The following is a 27704-nucleotide window of genomic DNA, read 5'->3' on the forward strand; positions in this document are numbered from 1 at the left end:
AAAAACAATATACACACATCTCTCTCTCTCTATCCATCCATCCATCCATCCATCCATCCATCCATCCATCCATCCATCCCTCTCTCTCTCTCTCTCTCTCTCTCTCTCTCCACACACACACATATATACACACACACACACACAGGTTACCTTAAGAAAGGTATGGTACTTTGCACAGTCACTCTACTTTATACTGTTAAATTAAGGCAAGTGTAGACATTATCTAATTTTATCCAGAATTTCTTAAAAGAATATAATATTAAAGCTGAGGTTAGGTACAGATGAATAGGAGAGGTAATGGCAAGCTGTTTTATAGATTTATGTTTGAAAATCGACTGCGGTTTGGGGGCACTTACTGGACAGGGTTATGCAGCTGTTACTTTCTGGTAATGAGCTCATCAGTACAGTGGTTTGAGTAAGGAAGTATACAGCAAAATGTACTAACACACTCACTACTTGTTTAAATTAAGTTTTACACAAACATGAAGCATTAAGGTAAAGGAAGGGAAAAAAAATGCCACCATGGAATCAAGAAGAGAGAAGTATAAACTAATTAAAACAAAAAGTATCAGTATTAGAAGAATAAAGAGGGAACAGATGATCAAAAACATTTAGAAAGATGTGCGGTAAAAGTATTAACGCAGACCAAAATCCATCATACACTTTTGCAAATAAACCAAAATATCAGCGGAGAGAGAAAACTTAGAAGAGATGAGGATTGATGGTATAAAAGAAGCAATTCGTTGACTCAAAAAAAAATAAAGAACTTGAAACAAAGCAAAAGGACTAGAACCATCACAAAAAAGACATGTAGAAAATCCTAAGACCACCCTGTGAAACAAAAATGTTGAGAAGACAGAAAAATAAGAGTAAGGAGTTCTAATATAGAGGATAGGACCAGAGAAGTTGAGAAAATTAAGAAAAGGTCATAAATTGAAAACCCCAGGCTCAGAAGCAGTACTTAATCTTTGGCTAAAACTATCAACACCTTTGCACAAAGATTTAGCCTACAGAAATAAATGACTTGTATGTGCATCTGAAACAGACACCAACTTGGTTATCAGGAAAAGCAATGGTCCTCCCAGTAAGCCTGCAAGTCATTCTAAAAATTATAGTCCAGTAACTTGCCTTCCAAGGATATACAACTACATACAGGAATTGATGCTGACAGAGTTTAATCATTTGATACAGGAATGTTTAAGAAAAGGTGAATTTAAACCAAAAGATGAAATGTCAATAAGGGTGGCCCAGGACAGTGGTTTTTCGAAGTCCATTGAACAGGTGGGAGAAAGGATAAATGCAGGTTCTGTAAAACAGAACTGGAAAGAGTCGCACATCTTGTTGCTGGGTGTGATACATTCATAACAGATAGCCTGTACATATAATGTATGTAATGTAGCGCGAGTGTTGCACTGGGGATTGTGCAAACACAACACTTTAGCAGCTGAGAAGCACTGGAAACATGAACCACAAATGCAAAGAATGATGTTTGTATCACATGAGATCACAGATTGCCAACAGTTAAAAAAAGAGGACAGAAAACCAGACAGTAGTTTAGGGGGGGAAAAAAAAGACAAAGTAGCACTGATAAGTGATTAGTGTCTTGCATACAGAAAGACACAAAAAAATATAAGGATTTGCAGAAAGAAATGAGAGCAATGTGGAAGAAAGATACCCAGACAGTTCCAATAGTAACAGCAGCAACAGGTGTAATTAAAGAGAATTTACAGTTGTATTTAAATGTGCTACCAATACATTTAACTGTACAAACTGCAGGTGCCTGGGCATGTTGCAGGTGCTATGAAGTGCACTTCTGGCTAAGATCAAACACAAATAATCATACCCCAACTTAGAAATGTGGTCCATTTCAAGACTTGGAGAAATAAAGCAGAGAAAAAAAAGCAATTCTAGGATAAGTAGTGGAGAGTGGAGTCTTTCTTTAAAGCCACTAATGACTACTCCTGTTTGCACAAACACTATGTACACAGATGAGTAGTGCCAAGTTTAGTCATACACATCACAGCAATGCAAGTTGACGCTGAATCAAATAAATTACATCACCACCTAATCCATTACTAGTGGAAACAACTAAAACTCAATACATAAATGAAAAGTGGTTACCTTTTACCGGCTCACCATCACAACAAAGTTCAGTGCATGCTTCTGGTGTTGCCACGTGGACTGGATCTTTACTTCTAACACCTTTCAGAAGAGCAGCCTTGACATCAACAATTGTGTTTTTCACCTGGATTTCTGAACACTGATTGCTGGCAAAACAGCTTGGCATTTGCCAAATTAGAATGATGTATATTAAACTTGAATGCAGCCATTTAACTGCCATCTCTGTCTTCTTCCACCTACAGTGTTCCAATTATGCGAAAAAGCATGCAGAGATACCCATGTAAAGACATTACCACACAGAAGAGGAACTGGGCCCTGTTTAAAAAAAAATATATATATGCATAACTCATGTGAACAGCAAGTCACTATACTTGTAGAAGCATTATCATTTTATTGAAAAACTTAAGACATGTATTCAATTATTGTTTTATTAAATGTAAGAAATAGATTCAGAGGATTATGATTAGGTACTGATCATACCCAAAGGTGAATTGCCTGCAATCCATTTTTAGAACAAAAACTGAGACGATCAGTGACTCAGTTACAACTTTTCTTTTTCTGGTTACAGCATACATTCTTCTGTCTGGGAACAAGGATGCAACTGGTCTACATGAATACCTATATCTAAACAATTTAAGTAATCTAGAGGCAAAGTTGTTACACATTACAATTCTAAATTAACCTAAGGTAGTAATTTTGACATACAAGCAATCTAAACTCATGCGCTAAATATATGACAACATAAAATAGGGTAGATACTTATCCTGCTATTCAGATGGTATACACTGGTTATGCACACATACTAATCTCAACTTCCTACTGCCACTTGTCAGTTCTTTTGCCCAAATAGCAACAGCTAGAACTACTCAACAAACCTGCCTTAGACTTGTGCGATTCCCAAACAAACTATTAGAAAGAGGCAAGTACAGGCCTGTGCGAGAACAGTGCACAACAGCCAACATTATTTTTGTGCAATCTCACAAAAGCTTCTGACAGTTTGGAGTATATCTTAACAGAGGATTATGAACATGACATCGATCATAACTGGATTATGTATTCCAGATATGGATGCCAAGAAATTAATCTCAAGAGGAAGCAATTATCTGTGACCTACTTACCCTTGTTCGGTCTAACAATGTTTTTCTATGTCAACGTCAGCTATACAAACAAGCAAAAGGTGTTGCAATGGGTACGCCCGTTGCCAACACTGTGATGTTTCAGTGGGAAAGGGAGTATGTACTGAAGGATGTAAATCCATATAGAAGCAAAATTAAGTTTTACAAACATTTTATCATCTTTTTCTTATTTGGAATGGGACCGAAACAGAGTTCTCTAATTTTTAACGTACATTTCCAGCACTATGCACTTCTCAAATTTTTAAAAGTGACATCTCCCATACAGGTCTGAACTTTTTAGATCTTCTCCTTAGTAAATCGAACTCTGAGAGGATGGAAACTATGTAGGAAAATGGTTAGAACAAGTATGCACCCTCCATGTATATATAAAAATAGTGTTAAAAATTTATGAGGGTTACTATATTAAATACTGAGGACATTAATATGAAGACAGTTACACATATTAATGGAAGAATTTATAGAAACAGGTTATAGGACCAGTGATGTAAATAAAGCCAAAACAGAAGGCATCAGTAAACTTGGAACTGACTCTAAACCCATATTTTTCATGTCTGTACACGACGAGAGACCTAATAGATAACATGCAACTACTTATAGATATGCTTTGACTCCTAAAAATACACCTAAAATCAAGAACATAATTAGAAAGTATTGGGGCACTCTCAGATACCAGAGTTACACAAGTTCTGAGGGCGACACCACAATACTGTCACAAGAGAACTGCCAATTTAAAGAATAAATCATGTTAGAGAGCAACCCACCAGTCACCTTCATTTTATTAGTAATTGTTAGCTCAGGGTTTTTTATTTAACAAACAGGCTAAAGAATAAAATAAGCTAGAAAGCAGAAACAGAATTTTACTGACCTAGCTGGCTAGGAGTTATGCATACATTTTTAAAAGCAAAAACAAAGAATCTTCCACTGATGTTGACCTTGCTGAAATAAGTTTGTCAAGGGAAGATCGCAAAGAGTACTTGTTATGTACTTATCTCAAGGAAAGAATCAAGAGATCAGTTAAGCTAAAAACAAGACGTAGCCTGAAGATCAAGGCTATGGTATGGATATACTCAATAGAGGAAAATTACTGAGAAAGAGAATACAATATGCTGTGTTCAGGATAGCAGGGAGTTAAGGTTAGTAAATTCATTCGACCAGTTACTTCAGAGAAGATGTGTAGAGCATGAGTACAGAAAACAGGTCATCTAGAGATTGTCAGTTTACGTTGTTCATAATCAGAATGATGTACAGCAACTTGAATTGTATCAGATCTGTTAATGGAGACAGTATTACGGATATTGTGAATATCTAATAAAAGTTTATTAGATGAATTACAGTCTTTGGAGAATTCATGCTGAACAGTGCACAAGACTTGGTTCATACGGAAGAGACTGACACCTATTGAAGCATGAGCTTGACTTTTAGTTTCTCAGTCTCATGGCATACACTGTTTCCAACTAACTAAGGTAAAGTACCATCATATCAGATCTTACAAGGCCACCCAACATGAACTGCTCTCTGGGAATATATATACTTCTCGCAACCCAGCAAGCGGCTGTAACCATCCAGTCACCAGTACTGCGACCCATCAAGCAGCTGTAACCATCCAGTCTCCAGTACTGCATACTTTAAGTTCACAGTGACTGTTTAAGTATGTCAGCAGGGGAGTACTACAGAATCCTGAAAGCCCAAAATAGTGAAAACTCAAAATACTGAAAACACACAGGATACCAACACTTACTATATTCCAGCACAAGTACATACAGAAACAAAACACAAGCTATATTACTGTTCTCCAAGTATAAGTAGGGGAGAAAGCCCCCCTGCACCCCCATGGTGGGGGGCTGCACCATCCACATCCCCTGCTACTTAAATATATCAACTTCAAGATTGCACTTAGTGTAGTGAAGTGCAATCGCGGAGTTGATATATTTAAGTAGCAGGGGGTGTGAGGGGGGGCTTGCCCCCTGCATATAGTTGAAGGGTAATACGTTTCTGTATGTACTTGTGCTAGAATACAGCAAGTGTTGGGATTCTGAATGTTCGGGATTCGGCAGCGCTCCTGTCAGCAGACAAGTCACACCACCCTTTCCGTAAAAGTATTGTTCATTTCCAGAACTGGTTACACTACACGTGTTCCACAAAAATATGCAAAATAGCAGTGTGTCGGTCAACTTCATATGTTCGACAGAGTACAAATAACTGTTTTCATTAAAGTGCAGCTCTCTGCGTTTCGTTCAAACTTCAACAAAACAGCTGCAGTAAGTAATTTTTTCAAGTACAGTTTTAAGGCAATAACTTCAAAGTTTCAGTAACAGTTTAAAGTGACAGCAACTATTTCATAATAGACTTTAAGCAGCATACCAGTGTTTTTCCATAAATAGCGCTGTAAACTCTATACAGAATAAGCTGAAAATTACAGCATGACAGTTCCCCAGTAGGACACAATTTGCACAGCACCTTTGTTTCCTTCAGGAAAGTCTCACACAACTTCAACAGACCACTTTTCTTCAAAACACAAAAGACATTCTCCACGGACTTTCATGTTTCTAGACTGACGTCATAAAGGTCAAAAAGCACCAAAAAGGTTTATAGGCAACAGACAACTCACATTCCCTTCCAAGCCATAGACTTAGGCAAGACTTCATATGCACCTTTTAGTTAACAGTTCAACAAAGTTTAAGTTAAGTTTTTTTGCATGTAAACATGCCAAATAATACTGGTACACTTAAATGTCAGTAAATTTCTGGTTTAAGTTTAAGAGACTGTTCTCTTAAAGGTTATTAGCTCAAAAATGTTACGGAAAAAGTTTGTTACACAAGCAGGACAATGCCAGTTTAAACGTACATACTTCAGCACATGCAATTCAACATAAGTGTCAACACAGTCAACATACATAACATGCAAGCAATGTCTCCAATTCACATTATTTCAATTACAGCACTCTTGCACTACAGGGAGATGAAAGTAATCGGAGTACATATTTTAAATAATGCATTTTTCAGACAAACTGGAGAACAGACTTCAGTGCCAAGTAAAAAAAAATGCATCCCATAGCTATCTGTAAAGATCAAAGCATTAATCTGTCACAGTTCAAGGTTTATTTCATTATTTACAGACAAATCAAATTCAGCTGCACACATAAAAAAGATACAAGTTCAGAATTTAAAAGGTAAACGATTACAGCAGCCAATTGTTCAAGGTGTAAATGCTCTGTATATACTGGTTTAAATTTCAGTAAAAAAAATATGTGCAAATATACAGATTTTAAAGAATTGATTATGACAGAAACATGCAGATTTATAGATTAAAGATGAAATAAATCCCAGTTTAGCTGACGCAGTACAAGTGTTTAGAAAGACATATTAGGTGTGGTTAATCAAGGAAAAAGGGTAAATGTTTTAAGGTATCAGAACTAATGGTCAAATTAATTAGCAGAATAAAAGGGTATTGCAGTTGCAGTTAGCAAAGAAATTTTTTTGTGTTATTGTTTTAAGAGCTTTGTATTAAAGTGTTGCAATGCATAAACAGTGTAATATAGTCTGAGACAAAACAATGTTTGCTAGCATACAAAATGTAAAATTTTAAGTCAATGTTACATTGTAAAAGTGACCGTTAAAAATTCAAATCCTATGTATAAAAGGAGTACATTATGTAATCAGTTTCAGACTGTTTCATACAGAAATGGCAATTTGCCAAGCATATGAGCTCAGATTAGTCAGCTAGCAAGCTGAATTATGTTATATGGCCTCCAGTTTGATAACACATTCGTGTGCATCATTCAGTACTAATAAAAAGTTAAATGACATCACCTAAAGAAACTTATAGTGAGATAGTGGAGAGTTTCACTGACTGAACAGTATGTTAAAATCTAAGGGTCATAAGACAAAATGTAAAAAAAAAAAAAGGTTCAGTTGAATGTTTGTATATAGGTGCAAAAATGCACAGTGTTGCATTATTTTCATTTACAGCTATCAAGTTAAATGAAATTGCTATAGTCAAGACCTTAGAAAAGCCGTCCATTCTAGTGATGAGAAAGAAACAGATTTTAATACTAATTTTGCAGAAGTAAATCCCAGCAGTTAATATTGGACATGGAAACACAAGCGTGTAAAAGCTGGTACTTAGTTCCAGTTGTTTCCAATAAAGCTAAACAGGTTACTGATTTTTAAAGTATTATTAAGTTTTCAAATACAAGGCAGCCCATTATAGTTAATGACTGGGCAAATGATGCAAGTAATATACAAAGTTCAAGCCCAAAGGATAATCAAAAGTATGCTGTAGCTCAGGTTAATGTCGCCAGTGGCATACCAGATTTTCAAAATAAAAGACGGCAGACCATACATTTCATTACTCATGACAGTTTCACGCTATCAGGGTTTAAAATGTCAAAGGTAATAGGCAAGCCTTTGGAGTTTGGATTTTTAAGAAAATAGCAGAATTATGTCAAAATTAAATGTTGCGTTTGTCTACAGACTTGCAAGAGCTTATATTTATTTTTATGCAGAAAAATGTAAAGATCAGCACAGCAAGTAATGCTGTCAGTTTACAGTTGTTAAAGCTGCACTTAGTGCAGAAAATGTAAATAAAGTTAGGGCAATAAGTAATGCAATCAGATTATAATTGTTAAAGATACAAATGTTATTTTCAGGACCTGATACTAAATACAAACAAGAAATGGAAAGAGGTTTAAAACGCTAACTATTAAAAAAAAAATACAAACAAAAAAAACAATTCAGCATTAAAGCAGGCCTTACTTCATCAGTGACTGGAACAATACAAAGCAAAATTTGGCAAAGAACTGTGGGACAGAAATTGATAGTCTATGCATTTGTTATTTTTTTCAATGCTTTTTTAAAATGTTTTCATGTTTCAGACAATTGTATTATGTTTTTAATAAATGTTCTCATGTTTTAGTACTAATTTTCAGTGTTCAAATGGATTTCAGTTTGTGTGTGTTCAGGTAACACTGTCAAAATGTTCTCATGTTTCAAACAATGTTATTAGTTAGGATACAACATCCACCAGTTTCAGTTATGCTCATCTGTGTTTAGTTAACACTAGCAAAACATATTCTTTTGGTTTAGTTTCCAGAATATACACAGCTATTTTTTAATGTTCAGTAAATGTGGTCTTTCAGCTTTTCCCGGTTAGAAGTCGCCACAGCGGAACTCCGGTCCGCTAATGATTGGCAGTAGATTTTCACTAATGCCAAGTTGCCAGCTCGACGCCCAATCTTCAACAAAGGCACGCTCATTTACGGCTGTCTTTCGAACGCCCACCCAACCACGGGGAGGTCATGCAGACTCACACAGAAGGCACTCCCCGCACTCCAGCAGAGAATCGAACAGGAGAACCTCTTTGTGAGGCAACAACGCTACCGCTGCACCTCAGTCAAGTTTCAGAATAGGACATTCATATTCAGTTATATGTTCAGTATAGTACATTTCAGTCAAATCTTACTTCACATTATTCAGTCATCAATTAAGGGTAACGTAACTTTTTTGTTACAGGCTTAGCTTATTATTTAAATAGGAAGTGATAGTAATAGTAAAGGCATTGTACACTTCAGTCAAATCTCAAAATACTTCACATTATTCAGTCATTCGTTAAACAGACTTGTTTTTAACAAGCTTATGACATTACTCAGTCATTAGATAAGGAAAGAGTAGCAGAATTATTTTTAGTTACAGGCTTAAATAGTAATGGTCAAGGCATTATACATTTCAGTCAAATCTCTAAATATTTCACATTAAGTCATTAGTTAAGGGTGAAGGGATTGAATACTGTAATTACAATTAAGTCTATCATTAGTCAAGGGTAAAGTAACAGAATTAGGTCTACACTGGAAGGCTGTGTGCAGAGGAGCCAGATTGTTGTGTGTGTTATTTTACATTAAAACTTTTTTTTTTTTTTTTTTTTTTATATATACTGAGGCTGGTTGTGGATTTTTCTTCATTTTCCTGCGAGTTGTTTCGTTAAAGTGATAGACTTACTTGTAATTACATTATTCAGGCATTAGTTAAGGGTAAAGTAAGAGAATCATTTCTATAGGCTTATTATAGCTATTCAGTGCACTTTACAATAGTCAGGAATTAAGAAAACTTAAAGGCAAGTAGCATTATAAAATAAATTTAAATAAAATGTATATGTGGCAGAAGCTGCCAAGGATGAACTTTCCTCTATATCCAAAGTAAAAGAAAATTAAGGTAAAACAAAGGTGAGCCAAGTGGGCTCACAGTTGAGGCAAATCTGGCAAGATCCAAGACATGCAGAAAAATGGCAATACAAATGACACAATGCAAAGTTACTAGTCCAATCCCTGAAGTAAGGGTGCATATGTGTATAATACAGAACAAGGGGCACTTTTGCCCTACATGCCAAAATTGTTGGCTAAGCAAATAAAATACAACCATCAGCTACTAAGTCTTGTAGGTTTTCAGAAATTTTGGCCTATCATAAAGTACAAGTTTTAAATAAAAAGTAAAAGTAAAAAAACATTCAATGAGCGTAAAATATTTCTGCAGACTAACCCTACTTTAAAAAAACCTCGGTTGCAGAAAGGGGCTGGTTTCAGAAAAAAGCATGGTGCAGTATACAAATAAATTTTTCAAGACCTCTTCCCACAGAAAAGGGGGGCTTAATGTACAAGTTTAAATATAATCACTTACTTGAATACTCTAAAGACTATAAATCTAGATAATATGAAATCAAATCGTAAATTTAAAAGATTTCAATCCAAACTGGCCATAAATGCTCAAGTGACACCTAGTGGTCAAATTTAAAATTGCAAGTTTATTCAACTCAGTTAAAAGAAAAACGAAACACAGAACACTCCACAGGATAAATGCCTCACTGCTAGTAAAATATGTATGATAAAGTCCAAACAGAATCAAGCAGCAGAGGCAACCATGCATCAGAAATGCCAAGAACTCACTCTTAAAATAGGTAGAGTTTCTGTGCATACTGGTAAGCACTTTCATTATTTGCTTCCAAAATTAAAGGAACCTCATGAAATGAAAGTGTTTTCTATTATACTTGTAGACAGCCATTCAGAACACTCAATTACCCAACAAATCTGTTAAAGCTATAGCACTCAAGTAATATGCTAACATTCATTATAAAAAATGCATATGCCGACATAAAAAAAAAACTTACAGAATTAAATATAATCTTAAAACAAATTATACATATAACTATTTTTACTCGCGGTGGTGGTGCTGCGGTAGTGTTGTCGCCTCACAGTAAGACGCTGTCCAGTTCGATTCTCAGCTAGAGCGTCTTCTGCGTGGAGACATGCATGAATGGGCGTACCTTCGTTGAAGGCTGTGCATCAGGGCTGGTAACTCTGCACGTAAAAATCAACTACCGATCATTAGCGAACCAGAGTTCTGCTGTGGCGACCCCTAACCGGGAAAAGCCGAAAGACACAAATTCTACATATAAATGCCTATATATATATATATATATATATATATATATATATATATATATATATTTCAACTAAACATTAGGACTGTTATAAGGAGCAGAAGCCCTAACGTAGTCTTCTAGACTTCAGAATGGGTTTCAATGAGGCTCCCTCATTGAGGCCTCTACTTTGATCTGCTCTCAGCTTTAAAATCCAACCCATCTGCCTCTTTTCAGTACCATTCTTTATGTCACCTTCACGGGCAATGGGTAGGATGACATCTATGACCATGAATCTAAAATTGTGATCTTCTCCTGCTGCCATGACATGTTTTGCTAGAGCATTATTAGGCGACCTCACCCTGATACCATACAAGTGTTCTCTTATCCTATTTCTAAACATCCTGTTGGTCTTCCCAACATAGAATGATCTGCAGGTATCACATACTGCAAGATAAACTACATGAGGGGTACTACAATTCGCAGAGGCATTAAATCTAAAGTCCTGCCCTGTATCAGGGTGCACAAACCTACCACTTGAATCTATGCATTCACAAAAATTGCATTGCCCACAAGGGAAAGTACCCGAGACCTGCGCATGTCCAATATCATACTTATCAAGAGGTTGGCAGAGAATTCTCTAAGGTAGGCCTGTTTATAAATCTGAACTTCAGTTCATCACCCACAATCTCCTTTAAAGCTCACTGTCTACCTGGTCTCGAATAGACAAAGCCAGTTCTGAAAGAAACAAAATAAAATTAAAACATTTTCATATACAGTTAGAAGTTAACATGTTTAGTTACATGTAGATTTGTTTTAGTATTCTTAGTATTATGTACAGTATTGATGTATTAGTCTATTTTTCTTGTGTGTTACCTCTAAGTGTGAAGTCACATGACTTTCCTTTTTGTACCCAAGTCATGCGTTTTAAATCAGCTATTTGCCTGAAGAAGCCTATACTGGTGAAAGTCTAGTACTAGCAAGCTTTAATAAAATTTCCTGCTGTTTTAGAGTGTTGTGGTGCTAGTTTACTTCATATTTTGTTTCATTTTACTTGACTTTTTAGTACACCGGCTTTATCTATGTGGCTTTATCTATGTGGCGGAATTATATCTGTTATTAAAAATAAAATAAGAATTTTAGTGAATGGATGGTTAAGTAAAGAAACCGATATAAAGAATGACATATGTCAAGGATGTCCTATGAATTTATTAGCTATGAACATATTAGTCAGATGTAAATCTGCAGAAGAGGTGCTGCTTGTATTACTAATGAAGGGATAAAACTTCAGTCATGTTTACTTATGCAAATTATATTACACGGATTACTTCTTTCATCCAAACTTTGTTTCTCATGATGTTATACACATCAATGTTTAAATACAGTAGGTGTGACTTTAAAGAAAAATAAAAGACTGGGTGATAGTAAAAATAGGAGTATCTTTCTCGAAAGAAATCTGTGTTAGGGATAAGACTTGGATTGGGATACTAGAGCAAATATAATATATTTGTTAAAATAGCCTGTATGTTTTTCAAAAAACGCAAACAATTTTGAGTAATTCAATTATATTGTGAAAGAGTGCATATTTAGACAGTGTTTATATGTTGCCACTAATCTATAAAAAAGAAACAACTATTTTTTTCTTTTACATCGTGGTTCAAAATTGAATCTAGTGGAGAGGGGAATATACATGGACAAGAAAGATGGAGGTTTAGTATTAATAATACCAACTGTTTATGCTTCTTGGAATCTGCATAAAGTTTTGTTTTAGATAAAAGATAAAAATGAAATGTTAGTAGTAAATTTACCAAAGTAGAAAAAAATGACATTAGGATAGGTTAAAAACATTTCAAAAGAGGAAAAGTATGTTTAAATGAAGTTATGAGAGGTTATCAATAAAAAAAAAAAAACATTTTATGGAAATTAAAAAAACTGATGCTGCAACAGAAAATAAGAGGAAAGTGTGATATAAAATATCATGATACAATATTATATTAATCTTTGCGCTGAACTAGCGAAGTTATAAAAGCATGGATTCATAAAAAGAATATCACAAACACAAAAGATGAGCATTTGAATGTCCCTGATGCAGTTCAATTAAACTGTTTTGTGTATTACCTATATGTAAATAAGAAGCTGACTGGTCAAGTTAAGAATAGAAAATTTAAAAGATTGATAGGTGTAAGTGTAAACTGAGAAAGGAGCTGCCAAACATGATGCAACAGGCTTAACAGTCCTGAGTACTTTACTAGCAAATGAGATTAAATCTTCCTTTAAATGATGTACTGCTTACTATCAAAAGAATTTACATCTCCCAAAGGAGAGGTGTTTACAGAACAAAAGGAAAACTAAAGTGATTCACAAGAATTAAATGAAATTAGGATAGATGAAGTTCATGGGAGCAGATAAAGGACAAGAATGGACTACCAACTTTAATGCAGACTGACAAGGGATCACTCAGGTTTGATAACACAACTGGGGAAGCCCGTGCACAAAGCAATTTCTTTGTCAGAACAAAGTGATGAGCCAGTGATAAGGGTCTGTCCATCTACTTTTTTCTTCTAGCTCAATATACTCTGTGGATGGTGCTGGCTGTTCATGGGGGTCAGTACAGGAGTTGGACAGTGTCAGCAGCACTGGAGTAATGGAAGGAAAGCTGGTATGGCTTTGAAGCCATGTAAGCTAGAGGCACTGCAGAAGATTAGATGGGACATTTAGAGGCAGAGGAAAAGATCAGAAGTGATGTGTGTTTTGCTGGAAGCAGAGATAGGAACACCAAAGCACATTAAGCTACAAGGCCATAGCAGTTGTGGACTTGAGAGTAAACATCTCTACGTGAATTTTTATACTCCACAGTTAGCAAAAGGTGACAGTGACTGCAGACTCGCACTGCTAGAGGTGTGAAAAAAAGGATACTGGTGTGACACGGGACTACATCATGTGTAATCTTAACCAGCTTTAATGAAATTTAGAAAGATTACCATCTACACAGTTTCAGGGAGAGAATGGAAGTATAAGTGACAACATGATTATTTTTGGATACAAGTTACAGTACTGTACTAGATATAAGGAAGTACTGGCATTTTTAATACTACTGATAGAAATCAAGGTGGACACCTACTAATAGGGATGTGGTTCTATTACTAAACAAGTTTTAAAAATAGGAAAAGTCATTTGGCAAATAAATGAAAATAAAAAATAAATAAAAAAAATTATGGGAAAACTGTTACCAAATGGCTGGTTACTGAGAAAATTGCACAAATATATGATGGAGCTACACACTGTAGAAAGCTGGAATATAAAATGCACTGACTGGATTGGGGTTGTATGCACTATGAAGTAAGAATGCAAGAACTGCTCTCCAATTTATTTAAAATTAAAAACTATATATTTAACATTAAATCTAGGTTTGTTTTCATGTATACACACAAAGGCATTTAAGAGCCCAGACAAAAGTGCTGACAAAAATTCTTATTTGTTGAGCTGATGTAAATGTTAGTTTTACAGGTGCCAGAGTGTGTAAATGAGGAAAGATTAAGCATTCATTAGCAATGATAATGTGTTAGTTAGATGTCATTGATTTGGGTATAGCTAAGAGGTTGCTATGATTTGGTTAGAGAAAGATGAATGCAATACAAAGAACCAGCACCACTAGATAAATTAAAGAATTCCCTGTCATGAACCAGCTTGGTTTTGGTTGGTTGAAACAGTCGAAGCCTGAGCTTGAAGTTTTCAGGAAATGGTCAAACAAAATTGTTTGCAGCACCAGTAACATGGCAACAACAAGTTGGGAGGCCAAGTCCATACAGTATCTCAGTGCAGTAACTACCAGTACACAGACAAAATTTTCTAAAATGGGAGTCATTTCCATGGTAACACTGATCTTATCTTCAGGCAAGGTATTAAAAGCACTAGCTATTAATACATATGGGTGACTGCACTCCACATCAATGATGAAGTCAGAGGACTGTTATAAAACTCCACATGGTAATTGGATTGCCAGCAGACCATGAAGAAATCTACAGTTTATTCCTGCCCCTGTGCATACTTGGGTACAAGTCCTACCACAATTACCTGGGAATTTTCAAGCATAAAAAAATAAACCAGCAACACCACTGCAAGCACTACTCCACTTAATTCCACAAGAGCCATGTTTGGAGGGAGGGCATGAAGCAAGACTTGGTCCAGAATTATCTAGACAGCTCTATGCCAATGAAGCAAAGAAACAAGTCAGAAATATTGCCATCCTCGCACCAAAGTTGCCTAGCATTAAGTAGCATAGCTCTAGAAAAATATTATGCAGAAAGATGTCTTGTATATAGGTTGGAAATGGAAATCAAAAATGAGACACTTACTCAAAAGGTGGGACCTATAACATGGTTGCATTGCAGCCTCTTGTGGTGCCTTGTCACCCAAACCCAAATACCAATCTCCAGATCAGAATGCATAAAAATATATACTTCATGTCCTGTGACACAGTCTGTGCCCCTGATATCTCAAAGAGCTCTCAGGATAAACAACCAAAACTGCTAAAGGGCAGAGAAAGACCAGAAGATCCCCAGACAATACAATAAGGAGTGTTGCTCAAGGTTTCAATAAGGGCTGAAAATGAAAACAGATACGGTACAACACAATACCAATTAGCAAAGAGACTTAATCAGAGAGTATTACAAACAGAGGCAAGCATAAACTCATCCAGTCAAAAATAAAAACTAATCAAATAGTACAATAAATTACAGCTAAAAAGTCTTGCAGCTGCCAATGGAAAAACACTACAAATATTCATTTAAGTAGCGGTGGTGAAAATTACACCTACAGCTTAGTAGATAATTTTCCTTGACAGAGATCCATGCCACTGTAGGTCAATGAGTGATTGAGACAATTAAAAATATACACAAAACATCTATAAATAAAAGCAGCCTTATAACAGAGAAGCAAACCACTCACATTCTGCAGTTGGAGAAGAATCAATTCAAGCCCAGTGAGATATAGAGTAAATATAACCAGTTATATAAAAAAAATCAATTATGGTTCAAAGGAACATCAATCAGGCTTGTTAGGAATGATGCTTGTAATTTCAAAATACAAAAATGAAAACAGTACCTGGAATCCAAGTATGAAATGTATGGTGCACTAGACCAACAGAGACTAATGAAATAAGGATAACCGTTAAAGAAATAAACATGATAAACAATGGTCAGATGCTCAGGCTCAAACAAGACTGAAGACACGCATAGTAATGAAAAAGAAAAATCCTAGCTAGGAACATCTATAGACTAGACAGTTCAAAGACCAGAAAAAAACTTGAATGAAAATACAGACGTAAAAACATCTTCCTCCAAGTAGACAGTGCGACAATGCATGTAGGAGGGAATAGACATAATACATCTCAACTGACCACATTTTTGCATCATATTTTTGGCCTGCTCCTCAAAATTTGTTTTCTGGCAAGTCACTGAGGATTGAAGTCACTAAATAATATTAAATAATGACAGATATCTGAATTTCAGACTTCATATCCTTCAGGAAAATGCATAATAATGCAAAACCTATTATTCTAACAACTAAGTTTAAAAGAGCAATATTTAAAATCTGGCCCTATTTTGAGCCTTTGTCCAGATTTCTTGCTCCGAGAGGTATGATGGACACAGAGGTACGACAGCTCTATTAACACTGGTGGAAAAAATGAAGCCTCCCAATACAAAAGCACATCCATTTCACGAGAGTTACCAGTTTAATTTCATTGGTTAAACTTCATAGGTCACAGTACTGAAAAAATGACTAGATCAAAACAAACAGACTACCACCACAAACTGGCAGTACAGACATGGACACATTGGGTAGTAAGTACCAAAATTAAACACTAAAACAACAAAATTTGTTTCCAGCAAAGTAGTTACTAATTTGAACATACACCAGCAGGCAGCCACTGCCCAAAATAATACACTAAAATTATCACACTTGCAATTTATAGGAAGGTAGAAGTTTCTAGGGCAGCCTCTATTCCTTTTTGGGGGAAAACTGCAATTAGATAACCAGAGGGGAAGGCATCAAGGACAGAGAATGGACAAGGTCAAGAAGGGGCATGCAAAAAAATGTAGGAGACACTTTACAATGGAGTAAATAAGACACCCAGGAAAAGATGAAAAGAATATTGCTTATGAAAAGAATATTGCTTAAAACCTAGTATTATGAAGGAGTATGTTTTGAGCTCCATTCACAATTTAACTATCGGAGACAGAACCAGCAAGTAGGCCATTTGTAATGAGTTGTAAGACAAGAATGCTACTTGGATCACACAATCAAGTCCAAATGTTACGACATGTACACAGCGGCCAATGGGTTTCAGCAAATAGCAAAAAAGACAGGTTTGTTCCACGCTTAAACCAAACAGACTTTGAAAGCTAAAATACAATACCTTGTGACCTGTACATTTATTGTACGAGAGAAGCACAATGAAATAAAATGCCTAGAGAATGTACACTAGGTCATTATATTATGCAATGCTGGGCACTTCTGAAAATGTAATTTATGAATCATCTTAAATTTGGTTTGTGCAAGCTGGTGAAGCAGCTCCAGCCAGCTGAGGGCAGGTTCTGCAGTAGGATAAAGGCAAAACAGTGAGCAGATAGGATAAAGGCAAAACCAGCAGTATGTCTGTTAAAAAGAAGTTCTTTCAATTTTATGAGGTGGGATTAACAAATCTGCACTGCTATGAGAAATGAAAGAAGGCTGGGCAACAGCTAGTAGAGTGCGATCCACTGTATATGCAAATACTTACTTGTTAAAATGTTGTAAAATAAATACCCAAAATTCTTTTGCCCTTACTATGCATTTGGAGTACTGGTGTCTCAGACAACCAGCAATGACTTGGAAAAGGCTAAAAAGTACAGTTGTGTACACTTACCATAAATGTAGATGTTAGAGTGTATTCACTGTTGCAGTCATTACATTTGGGTAATCCTGCTGGCAGGTTGCTCTCAGCCGGCCTGCATTCCAAAGTTTTGGGTCCTGCGTCAGCTGCTGTCGCCCCTTCCCTGACGTCAGGGGTATAAAAGCAGCAGCAGATGCCATTTTCTTTGGTTTTTCTTGCCCCATATGTCAGGTGCCCCCAAAAAGGGTTGCCAAAATGTATATGTATAATTACATGCACCAATATAAAATTTACATTCATCTACAAGCAAATAAACCACATAGGTTCCATCAGAAGAAAAGGGGGATGGCGGGTGGGTAACCTGGACTGCAACAGTGAATACACTAACATCTACATTTATGGTAAGTGTACACAACTGTACTATGTTCTTAGTGTTTCACTGTTGCAGTCATTACATTTGGGTAGAGTCCCAAAGCTATGGATGGGAGGCTGGAGCTAAACAGCATTAGGAGCGGCTATGAGGCCTTGCAGAACTGCAGTGGCAAAGCCTGCCCTGGATTTAGAGTAGAATGGCAGAAGATAGTGCTTTGCACTGAACTCCAAGTAGCAGCCTCTAAAATGTCCTTGGTAGGTACTCCCCTGAGAAAGGCTGCTGAAGTGGCTGCAGCTCTGGTTGTGTGTGGCCCAACGCCCTTAGCTACTGGCTTGCCATGGTGTACATAGCAGAAATGAATGCAGTGGTCTATCCACTTTGAAACAGAGATAGCCTTTCCTTGTGATCCTGCAGCACGTCACTAGTAGTTGCTCTGTCTTTCTGAAAACTTTGGTTCTGTCCAAGTAAAATCTAAGCTGTCTGTGTACGTCCAAAGAATGCAGAATTCTCTCCCCCCCTTGTTCTGTGGATTTGGATAAAAGGTTGGCAGGTGAATAGTTTGGTTGAGGGCCACACTAGACACCACCTTAGGCATAAATGTTGGGTTTGTCCTCAGAGACCTTGTCTGGATAAAAAAATGATAAAAGGTTCCACACCCATGAGTGTCTGTAGCTCTGAAACTCGTCTTGCAGAAGTTATTGCTAGGAGAAGAGCCGTTTTCCAAGATAAAAAACTTAATATCAGCAGTAGCAGCTGGCTCAAAAGGAGGCAGGGTGAGTTTTTCCAGGACATAGTTGAGGTCCCATGCAGGCATTGGTGATCCCCTTGGAGGTCTTAAATTTTTGGCTCCTCTGTGGTACTGCTTTAATAAGGGGAAGAGAAAAAAAGATTGGTGGCTCTACACTGTAATGAGCCAAAATGGCAGAGGCATGAATTTTAATAGTTGAAAAAGATAAGCCTTTGTCCAGCATCTCAGTTAAGTATTGCAAAATCTGAGGAATATTTGGCACAGCTGTATCAGTTCCTTGTGCCTGGTTCCAAGCACAGAATCTCTTCCATTTTCCAGCATAAGATTTTCTAGTACTAGGCATTCTGACTTCCAAAATGACATCCATCACAGCTTTACTGAGAGGTGTGTTTTGTATGACTACATTATTTTACCATGCAGCCAGGTTTAAAGTTCTGAGTTGGCTGTGCAGGATTTGTCTGTTTTGCTGGGACAGGAGAGGAGGTATTTGAGGTGCGGTCCAAGCTGGGCAAGCTCCTTAGTACTGGATACCAGTACTGGCGGGGCCAGTATGTGGCAATCAGTATCATCTTTGGCTTCTCCTGTCTGACCTTTAGGAGTACCTTGAGGAGGAGAGGCAGAGGGGGAAATGCATATACTGATAGGGCGTCCACTTTCCATGATTGTCAGTCATAAATCCTTGTGCAGAATCTTTTTAGTTGGTAGTTGTGAGGAGAGGCAAATAGATCTATGTCCGGGCATCCCCATTTCCTTGTTATCATGCTGAAGACTTGTGGATCCAGGTGCCACTCATGGGGATCCATGAGGTTTCTGCTTAGTCTGCCAGAGTATTTTTCCTTCCTGGCAGGAATTGTGCCTGCAGATGCACTTGGCAAGTCAATGCTGTATCCCACAAAGTCATGGCTAGTCTGCAAAGGGGGTAAGAATGTGTGCCCCCTGCTTGTTTATATACCACATGACCGTGGTGTTGTCAGTCTTCATCAGTAGTTGTCCTGGATGAAGTAGGTCCTTGAAGGCTGTCAGGGCATGTTGAACTGCTAGCATCTCTTTTTGACTGATATGTAGATGCATTTGGTTTGAGGTCCATGTGCCCTGAATGCACTTTCCCACCATGTGGGGCCCCCTAGGCATAATCTGATGCATCCGTTGTTAGTGTCTGCCTGGCTGGGGGTAATGTGAATGGCTGTCCCTTGTTTTTGTGACAACCCTTTGCCCACCATTGAAACTCCTGTTGCAGGCAGGGAATGAGAGTGATCATAGTTTCCAGGCTGTGGCAATGTCAAGTCCAAACACTTTTTAGGTACCATTGAAGTTTCCTCATATGCAGTCTTACATATGGAATTAGTAGGATGCAGGATGCCATGAAGCCCAAAGCCTGCAGAATTCTTCTTGCCGATAACTGGGCCTTTGTTGCCAACATTTTGAAATAGGTAGTCAGTTGCCTTTGTCTGGTGTGAGATAAGCCATCTGGGCAGTTGTATTTAAGCTTGCACCCAGGAATATTATCTCTTGAGAGGGTACTAGTTTTGATTTCTTTTTGTTGACTGTGTACCCTAGGCATGTTAGAAGTCTTTTCACAAATGCCAGATGCTGTAGAAGAATGTCCTTGTTCTCTGCTTGAATTAGACAGTCGTCCAAGTAAGGATATATTTGTATTCCTCTGTCTGCAGAATGCAATTACTAGTGCCAGGCACTTGATAAGCCAAAGGGCAGTGCAGAGAATTGGTAATGCATTGAGCCAGCCTTGAATCAGAGTATCTTCTGCATATTTGTCTGACTGGGACATGCAGGTATGCCTGTTTTAGGTCTAAAGTCACAAGCCAAGCATTCTTGCCCAGCATGGGCAGAAGCTGCTGCAAAGTCAACATCTTGAATTTTGGTATATCCAGGAATGTGTTCAAAATAGATAGGTCCAGTATTGGCCTCCAGGCCTTGTCCTTTCTGGGTACAAAGAACAGTCTTGAGTGAAATCCTTGTCCCTGCTCTTGCTCTGGTACTTGTTGAATGGCCCCCCATGTCCATGAGGGATGAGACTTGTTTTTGTGCCTCTGCCCACTGATTTTTTGGCAGATCTGGCCAGCTGTTTGCCTTTGGCAGGGTATGGAAATGGAACTTGTAGCCTTGTGACACGATATTTAGTACCCACTTGTCCTGGGTTATAATGTGCCAATTTTGAGAAAAAAATGCAAATTTTCCCCCCAAGGGTGTTGCCAGGAGACAAGTGCTTGGTGCAGGCAGGGGGAAGTCATTGGGACTGTTTCCTGCATGGTTGTGATTTGTCTTCTCCAACTTTGGAGGTTGAAGCCCCCCCCCATTGTTTCGAGTGGTTAGAACCTTGCGCCTGGGATCTGCCTCTAGGGTGTCTGGATCTGCCCCTTTGAGGTCTGTCTGACACAGGAAAGGACCAATTCTTTATTGGCCAGTGCCCACTAAACCTAGGTGGCTGTACTTGTAAAAAATCTTTGACCATTTGCATAGATTTAGCTTTGTCCTCCATTTTCTTTGACACCTCTTCTGCCTTAACACCAAACAAAGTATCATGCTGTAAAGGTGCATCTAATAATTTAACTTTAACATTATCAGGCAGATTTTGTTCCTTTACCCAAGCATGCCTCCTAATTACAGAACCTGTAACTGCGGCCCTGCAGGAGGCCTCTAAAGAATCAAAACCACATTGCAAAGTATGCTTTCCAACTTGTTCAGCTGCATGAAATAAATCCTGCATTTCCTTGTTTTCTGCACAGAGTTTAACAACATTTTCTGTTTAAGTAATGCCATGACATGTTGCTGATATTTGAGCATATGAAGCTGACAGTTTAAAACCTTTATAGCCAAGGTAGCAAATGAGTAAACCTTTTTTCCCCATCTATCCAGTGCCCTAGAATCTCTGTCAGGGGGGTAGGGTTTTTTGCAGCGGAAGCCGTAACTCCTTTGGGACCCTGAGAAATAGTTTCTGGGTCTGCAGTAGGGTTTTTAAAAAGGAATTTATGAGAGTCAGGAACCCTGAAACATCTGTCAGGCTTAACAGGAGCTGGAGGTAAGGAGTCAGGGGTAAGACTAGACTCAGAAAACACTTAATCTACAATGTCTAACACGGGTGGGATGGCTAGTGGCTTATGTTGAGGGAGTAAAAGGAAACCCCAGAGCCTCTTTTTAGATTCTGAAAAATCTTGGCTCTCCCAGTGGAAATGCTCCCTCATGGTATGTAAGGTTTCCCCAAAAGAATAGTCCTCTGGAGGAGAAGCTGAAGGTATAGATTCTTCAGCATCAGAATCCTCATGGGGGGGGGAGAGGAGAGAATATTCCTGATCGGAAGAGGAATCAGAAAAAAATGGAAACCTGATCTGGAGATTCATAGTCAGTCGCTTGCCTAGGCCTCTTATCAGGTGGGGGATGGTAACCCCTGATCAAGGTAATAAAGTCTTTGGCCATTTTGAGCATAGAGACCTGACCACGTGGCTCAGAGTTTGTTTCTTTGCTTTGGAAAATGCTTTAGTCTTTGCCTTTGAAGCAAAAGTCTGATGTAAAGATGTTTAGGTCTGAATACACCCTCAGAAGCCGGTGCCTGCTCAGCAGCTTTGGACCCATCTGAAGGGATAATATCCGAGGCTCCAATACCTTGAGTTTCCAGCAGCATGGCCAACTCCACGTGGGAGTCGGTAGCGGCCTGCGACTCTAAAGTAGCTGGAGTCAGGTGCTGCGAAAGCACCTCACTGAGGACTGGCGATTGGCTTAGGAGAAGCTTAGTCGGTTTTGGGCCTTGGTGGTCTCCTTTTCTTTGCGTTTTTTGTGAACTCTGGTAGTCGGATGGCCATCTGACGACATTTCTGGATAATTAAACTGGCGTCCAAAATAGTTTAAAGCAAAATCATACAGACCCTTGATAGTGCGTTGGTTAAATCTAGCACAAAACCGACAACCAGAAACGTTGTGATCTGGGCCTAGGCAAGGAATACAATAAAAATGAACATCCTTATGAGGTATTCGCTTCCCACAAGAAATGCAATTAATAACTTTTTCGGACATCGGTCTGGAGCAAGAAAAAAAAAAAGTTTCCCCAACGGGGTACTTAGCTTTATTGAAGACTTCGGATCTGAAACTCGAACACGAAAATCTCAGGAGCTGGCTGACCGGCACTTGTGAACTGCACTGCTTCGGGCACCGCGTGGCAAGAAAGACTAAAGAAAATGGCCGGCACTTGCGAACTGCACTGCTTCGGGCACCGTGTGGCAAGAAAGACTAAAGAAAATGGCGTCAGCTGCTTCTTTTATACCCCTGACTACCTGACGTCAGGGAAGGGGCAACAGCAGCCGACACAGGACCCAAGACTTTGGAATTCAGGCCGGCTGAGGGCAACCTGCCAGCAGGATTACCCAAATGTAATGACTGCAACAGTGAAACACGAAGAACATCACACTACTCCTATAAATTGACTTGAGAGCTTATACTTAAATAACAAAAAAATTCTCAGTAATGAAATGCTCAATTAAAATTAAACTTACCTAAGCCCTTACAGGTGGGTCCAATGAATGTTTTCCTGTACAGCAAGTGATCTTGTAACTGAAGGACAGGTGTGTGTGTTTCCATGTGTGCAAAATGAGCTTTGGGGTGGTGCCATGTTAAACAGCAAGTGACTGCCTTTCCTGGGAGTTATCAACTGTTGTGGCACTGACCCCTGAAGATGTCCAAGGAGAAGGGGCAGCAACCTAACTCCTTCAGTCCAAGATAACCTGTAGAAATATATGCATCCCGTAAAGAGGAACAGAGAAGTAAGTTCTAAATAGCCTTCACCCCTAGAGGCAATACACTGGCAAAAAAAATTCTAAATAAAAGTAAAAGCATTACGTGCTACAAAACTGTCCATTTACAATATGCTATAACTTCTAGTGTGGGGGGGAGTTATGCAAGAATTTGCTTCTGACTGGCAAAATTAGACTCGAGGATAAACTCAAACAGATCAAACACACAAGATATGAAGGAGCAAACCCTTCAAAACTTACACCCATGGCAGGTACTACAATTGCACAGCACACCAAAATTATTCAAGTCTCATTTGGTATTTTTCTGTGCCTTTTGAATATCGAGAATGTGAAACAGTCATGGAATATGATGTATAGCAGCAGTGATAGAAATTACACACTACTTCAGTCTATCCAAAATGCAAACAATCTTTTTATCTTTCTGCTGGGGGATCTTAGTTATTATCGTTCATGTCTTCTACCAGAATCTACCAGAAATTGAGATCTGACCATGCAAGTGATCCAGTAGTTAAGGTGAATCAACCTGCCAGGTGAGTTATGTTATTCAAGACACACTGACTGGCTAGATTGAATCACATAACTCCTGGCAACATCAGACAACCCCACTAGGCACAACTCTTTCAAGATCAATTGTGTACTTGCTCAGAATCACACAGCAGGCAAATGTAGACTGGGGGAATAAAACCCAGGCCAACAGGGTGAAGCCCGTATGCAATCCATGGACTTAACTTTTAATTGTCTTTAATAAATGTAGCCGTATGTCAAGTAAAAAAAGAGGACTGGCATAGGTCTCACAGCAAGGAAATTCAATGTTGCACTAATACAGGGCAGTGGAATGAAGACAAACTCGATTTTCCTGTCTTAGATTATATGTAAACAGAGATTAAACACAGCAAAGCAGCATTCTTGTTTTACAGGATGGTTACAATACCCGCCCCCCCAGAAAACCCAAACTTAAAGGTAACATACAGGAAAGCACTAAAAATGCTTAAGCCATGAAAAAGGAAGGAAAACCAAACAGCTTAACAGGGTTAGCTGCGTTGCAAACAAAAAGAAATGAAAATAGGGAGTTATGGGTAGTGAAATATTAATTTCTGTACCTTTTAAAAGCACTAGTAAATACTTACAATGCTTCACCCAGGCTAACTTCAAATAAACTAACTTTTCATTTTTGCTTATGTTACAGTCTTCCTCTGCTGCTGAAAATTTCCTACCCAATGTAAATGACCCTGCATGAAAATCTTTAATTTGAAACTGCAGTGTGAAAAAAATGCATTCTTGGTACACTGGCATTCTAATCTTGTAGATATGGCAATTTGTTATGAATATTAAAAAGGCAGTATGGGAACAGCAAAGGCTTTACACAGAATGTGAAAGCCTTGGTGAGGTGCAAACAATCCCTGGAAAAGTACAAAAGTTCAGCCATCTAATCCAAAGTTGACACATACTGGAACCCTCCCATGAGAATGACATCAACTAGACAACATATTATTAAAGGTCTCATTCTACCTACATGTTAGAACATACCTATGCAAAGTAGTAAAGAGCTTAAGGGAAGCAAAAGGAAGCTCAAAGCTGATTATGAACTTAATAGCCACTAAAACCAAAAATAACTACAAATGATTAATAGGAGATTAAGAAAAAACAATGTTCAGAGCACATTTTTATACAAAACAAATATCCCAGTTGACAAATTAAGAGTAAATTTTAATCCACCGATAATTAAAACCATTCTACAATCCCAGCCTCCTCATTTAATTACCATGGAACAAGTTTCTCCGCCAAGAACACTTGACTCATGGGCCTTGAAAATGTTCCAGGTTGCTTGACCATCGGGTTCATAGGTAAATACTTGGCTATTCATTTGCAGATTACTAGAAGCCTCGCCAACAACCAGAGGTCAGAATTAACCTCTGTACCTTGTTATCTGGAAGGTAAACAGCTTAACCATTATGCCAACCTCCCCTCTGCTTCCAAAACTGCCACATATGGCCTATCTGTAGAGACTTGACCTCTTTAATCTAAAGAACTCCTGCTGCCTGGAAAATGGCCACTGTATTGTCATTACACAAGGGCGGCCAAACCATGGACCCTGGTAACTATAGCCCCATTAGCATCACTAGCCTCAAATGTAAAACTATAGTGTACCATCTTGGACCTCATTAATCTGAGCATTGAAAAACCTCTTGGATCTAGATCTTCATCAATTTGGCTTTGTGAAAGGAAAGTCTTCCTTTTTAACCTCAGTTTTCTTTGAAAACGTACAAGTTATGCAATACATAAAAGCATATCTGGACATAACCAAGGTCTTTGGCACTATTCCCCATGCAGACAGTACTGACAGCCTTGCATTTCTGAATACAGATCCTTATGTTGTGCGGTGGACAGGGTTGTCCGACAAAACCCATGTAGTTGGAGTCACAGGTGCCATTTCTGAAAACAAAAATGTTCAGTGGCATTCCACAGAGCTCATTTTGGGGCCCTCCCTATGTGGCATAAATTTCTTGGATATACAGGCCAGCACACCTGGCCTATGACTACCCAAGTTTGCAAATGACTGCAAATTGAGTTTGTTATTCAATCTTCCACCAACTCACAAATGCTTCAACATGCATTTAGACTGCATTAACAACTGCTGCAAAAACAATGGTCTCAAATTAAGTGTGAAAAATTGCAGCACAGTTCATTTTGGTACACAAAAGATTTTCACATACTAGATAGATGACAGCACTGTGGCGACCCCTAACCGGGAAAAGCCGAAAGATAAACATATGTATGACACACCACTCAAATTGGATAATGTTGTAAGGGATCTAGGTGCTTTTGTTAATTTCTTATCATTTGACCATCAAATCTCCACAGTAGCTCGGAATGCCTTCTGTTTAATCTGATTACCAAAGGCACCCACACAAGCTCCAAAGTAGTCTTAATTCCCCTTTTCTTGTATATCAGACACATTATTGAATATAATGATATATGCACCTTACGACATATATTTGTCAAAAACATATCACTCAAGAGACCTCAGAGATTCACAACTACTATATCAATGGTCTCTACAATTGTGTAACTTGACCTTACCATAACAGTAAATGCTCAAATGATCACTGCTGGAATAGCCTTACCTAGATGCGTTACATCCCGATACCTTCCCACTGCCTAAACTGTCAAGCAGTTTGAGCTGAGCTGACTAAGACAAGTTTGGGGACAAAGCCCTTCAGAGCTTTCCTGCCAGCACAGAGAGGGAGGCTGAGCCCTGTAAGTACAATGCTAGGAATAACAAAAAAATAAGTGTCCACATCCTGACATAAAAACACACCAACAGACAAAGAGAGGTGGAGGGAGGGAGCTGCTACTGCAGTAGTGATAATTTGAACATCTATTGTGTTATGGCAAGTTCAACTTGCACAGTACTGTGTTAGTCATATTTAGCACTGCTGCAGTAGCCTTAGCTATATGGGTAGATTACCATAGCTAAATAAAATATGGTAGGAGAAAGGGTCCAGGAATCCCTAGAGAATGATCCTACCAAAACTTGATAGATACCTAGAGAAGGAATCAAGCTTATAGTCCTGTGTGAAAATATGTAGAGGACCGAAAGAGAACCCTTCCCAGTGGGCCCCGACCCAGCCTGGAATAGATTTGTCAGGGTGACTATCAAAAGTTAATAGTTTTAGACAGCCATTTGGAGAGAGTATTTTGACACAGGTTGTCCCTTCTTACCTTCACAAGAGAAAGACTTCTGTCAAAATAGTAGCAGAGCTGTCTGTGGATATCCAAGGTGTGAAGTGCCCTCTCTCACTCATTTTTAGGTTGGGAAAGAAAACAAGGAGATGGACTGTTTAGCAAGTAAAGTAGTCTCAGATAGTACTTTATATAAAAAGATTATTTCGTAAATAAATCCTGCCCCTATGAAAAGGGGTGATAGAGCTTGCAACTCAGATGCCCTTCTTGTAGAGATCAGAGTAATCAGTGAAACTGTTTTTCAGGTTCAACAACCTCAAGTCAACCAGATTAGCTAGTTCAGATTTTGCAAATGTTAGCTTTTCTGGCATAAAAATGAAGATTCCCCAAGGACGGGTCACCAGTTTACTTGAAGGCCTCTTATGCAAAACCACTTAAGAACATTATGACACAAGATTGCATTGAAAGAAGACTCATGGGAAAACATGCTGAAATGGCCAATAAAAGAACCAGAGAGGAATGAGAAAGGCCATAAGACAGTAACTCACAAATACTGTAAAACCAGAGAACAACTAGCCCTGAATGGTGCTGGTTATGTTGC

The 27704-nt window shown here is 38.3% G+C and overlaps 1 protein-coding gene across 1 annotated transcript in view; it reads right to left on the reverse strand.

Annotated features, from left to right (window-relative positions):
* MANSC1 (MANSC domain containing 1) overlaps positions 1–27704 on the reverse strand; it is a 130568-nt gene that overhangs the window by 58596 nt on the left and 44268 nt on the right. The window contains exon 2 of the mRNA XM_044087238.1: positions 2122–2436. Within this exon, the coding sequence (XP_043943173.1) occupies positions 2122–2341 (220 nt within the window). The 5' untranslated portion in view covers positions 2342–2436. The remainder of the gene's footprint in view (positions 1–2121; positions 2437–27704) is intronic.

The sequence above is a fragment of the Protopterus annectens genome, chromosome 11.part0 (genome assembly GCF_019279795.1).
Source record: "Protopterus annectens isolate FY-2018-M chromosome 11.part0, PAN1.0, whole genome shotgun sequence".
In the NCBI taxonomy this organism is placed as follows: Eukaryota; Metazoa; Chordata; order Ceratodontiformes; family Protopteridae; genus Protopterus; species Protopterus annectens.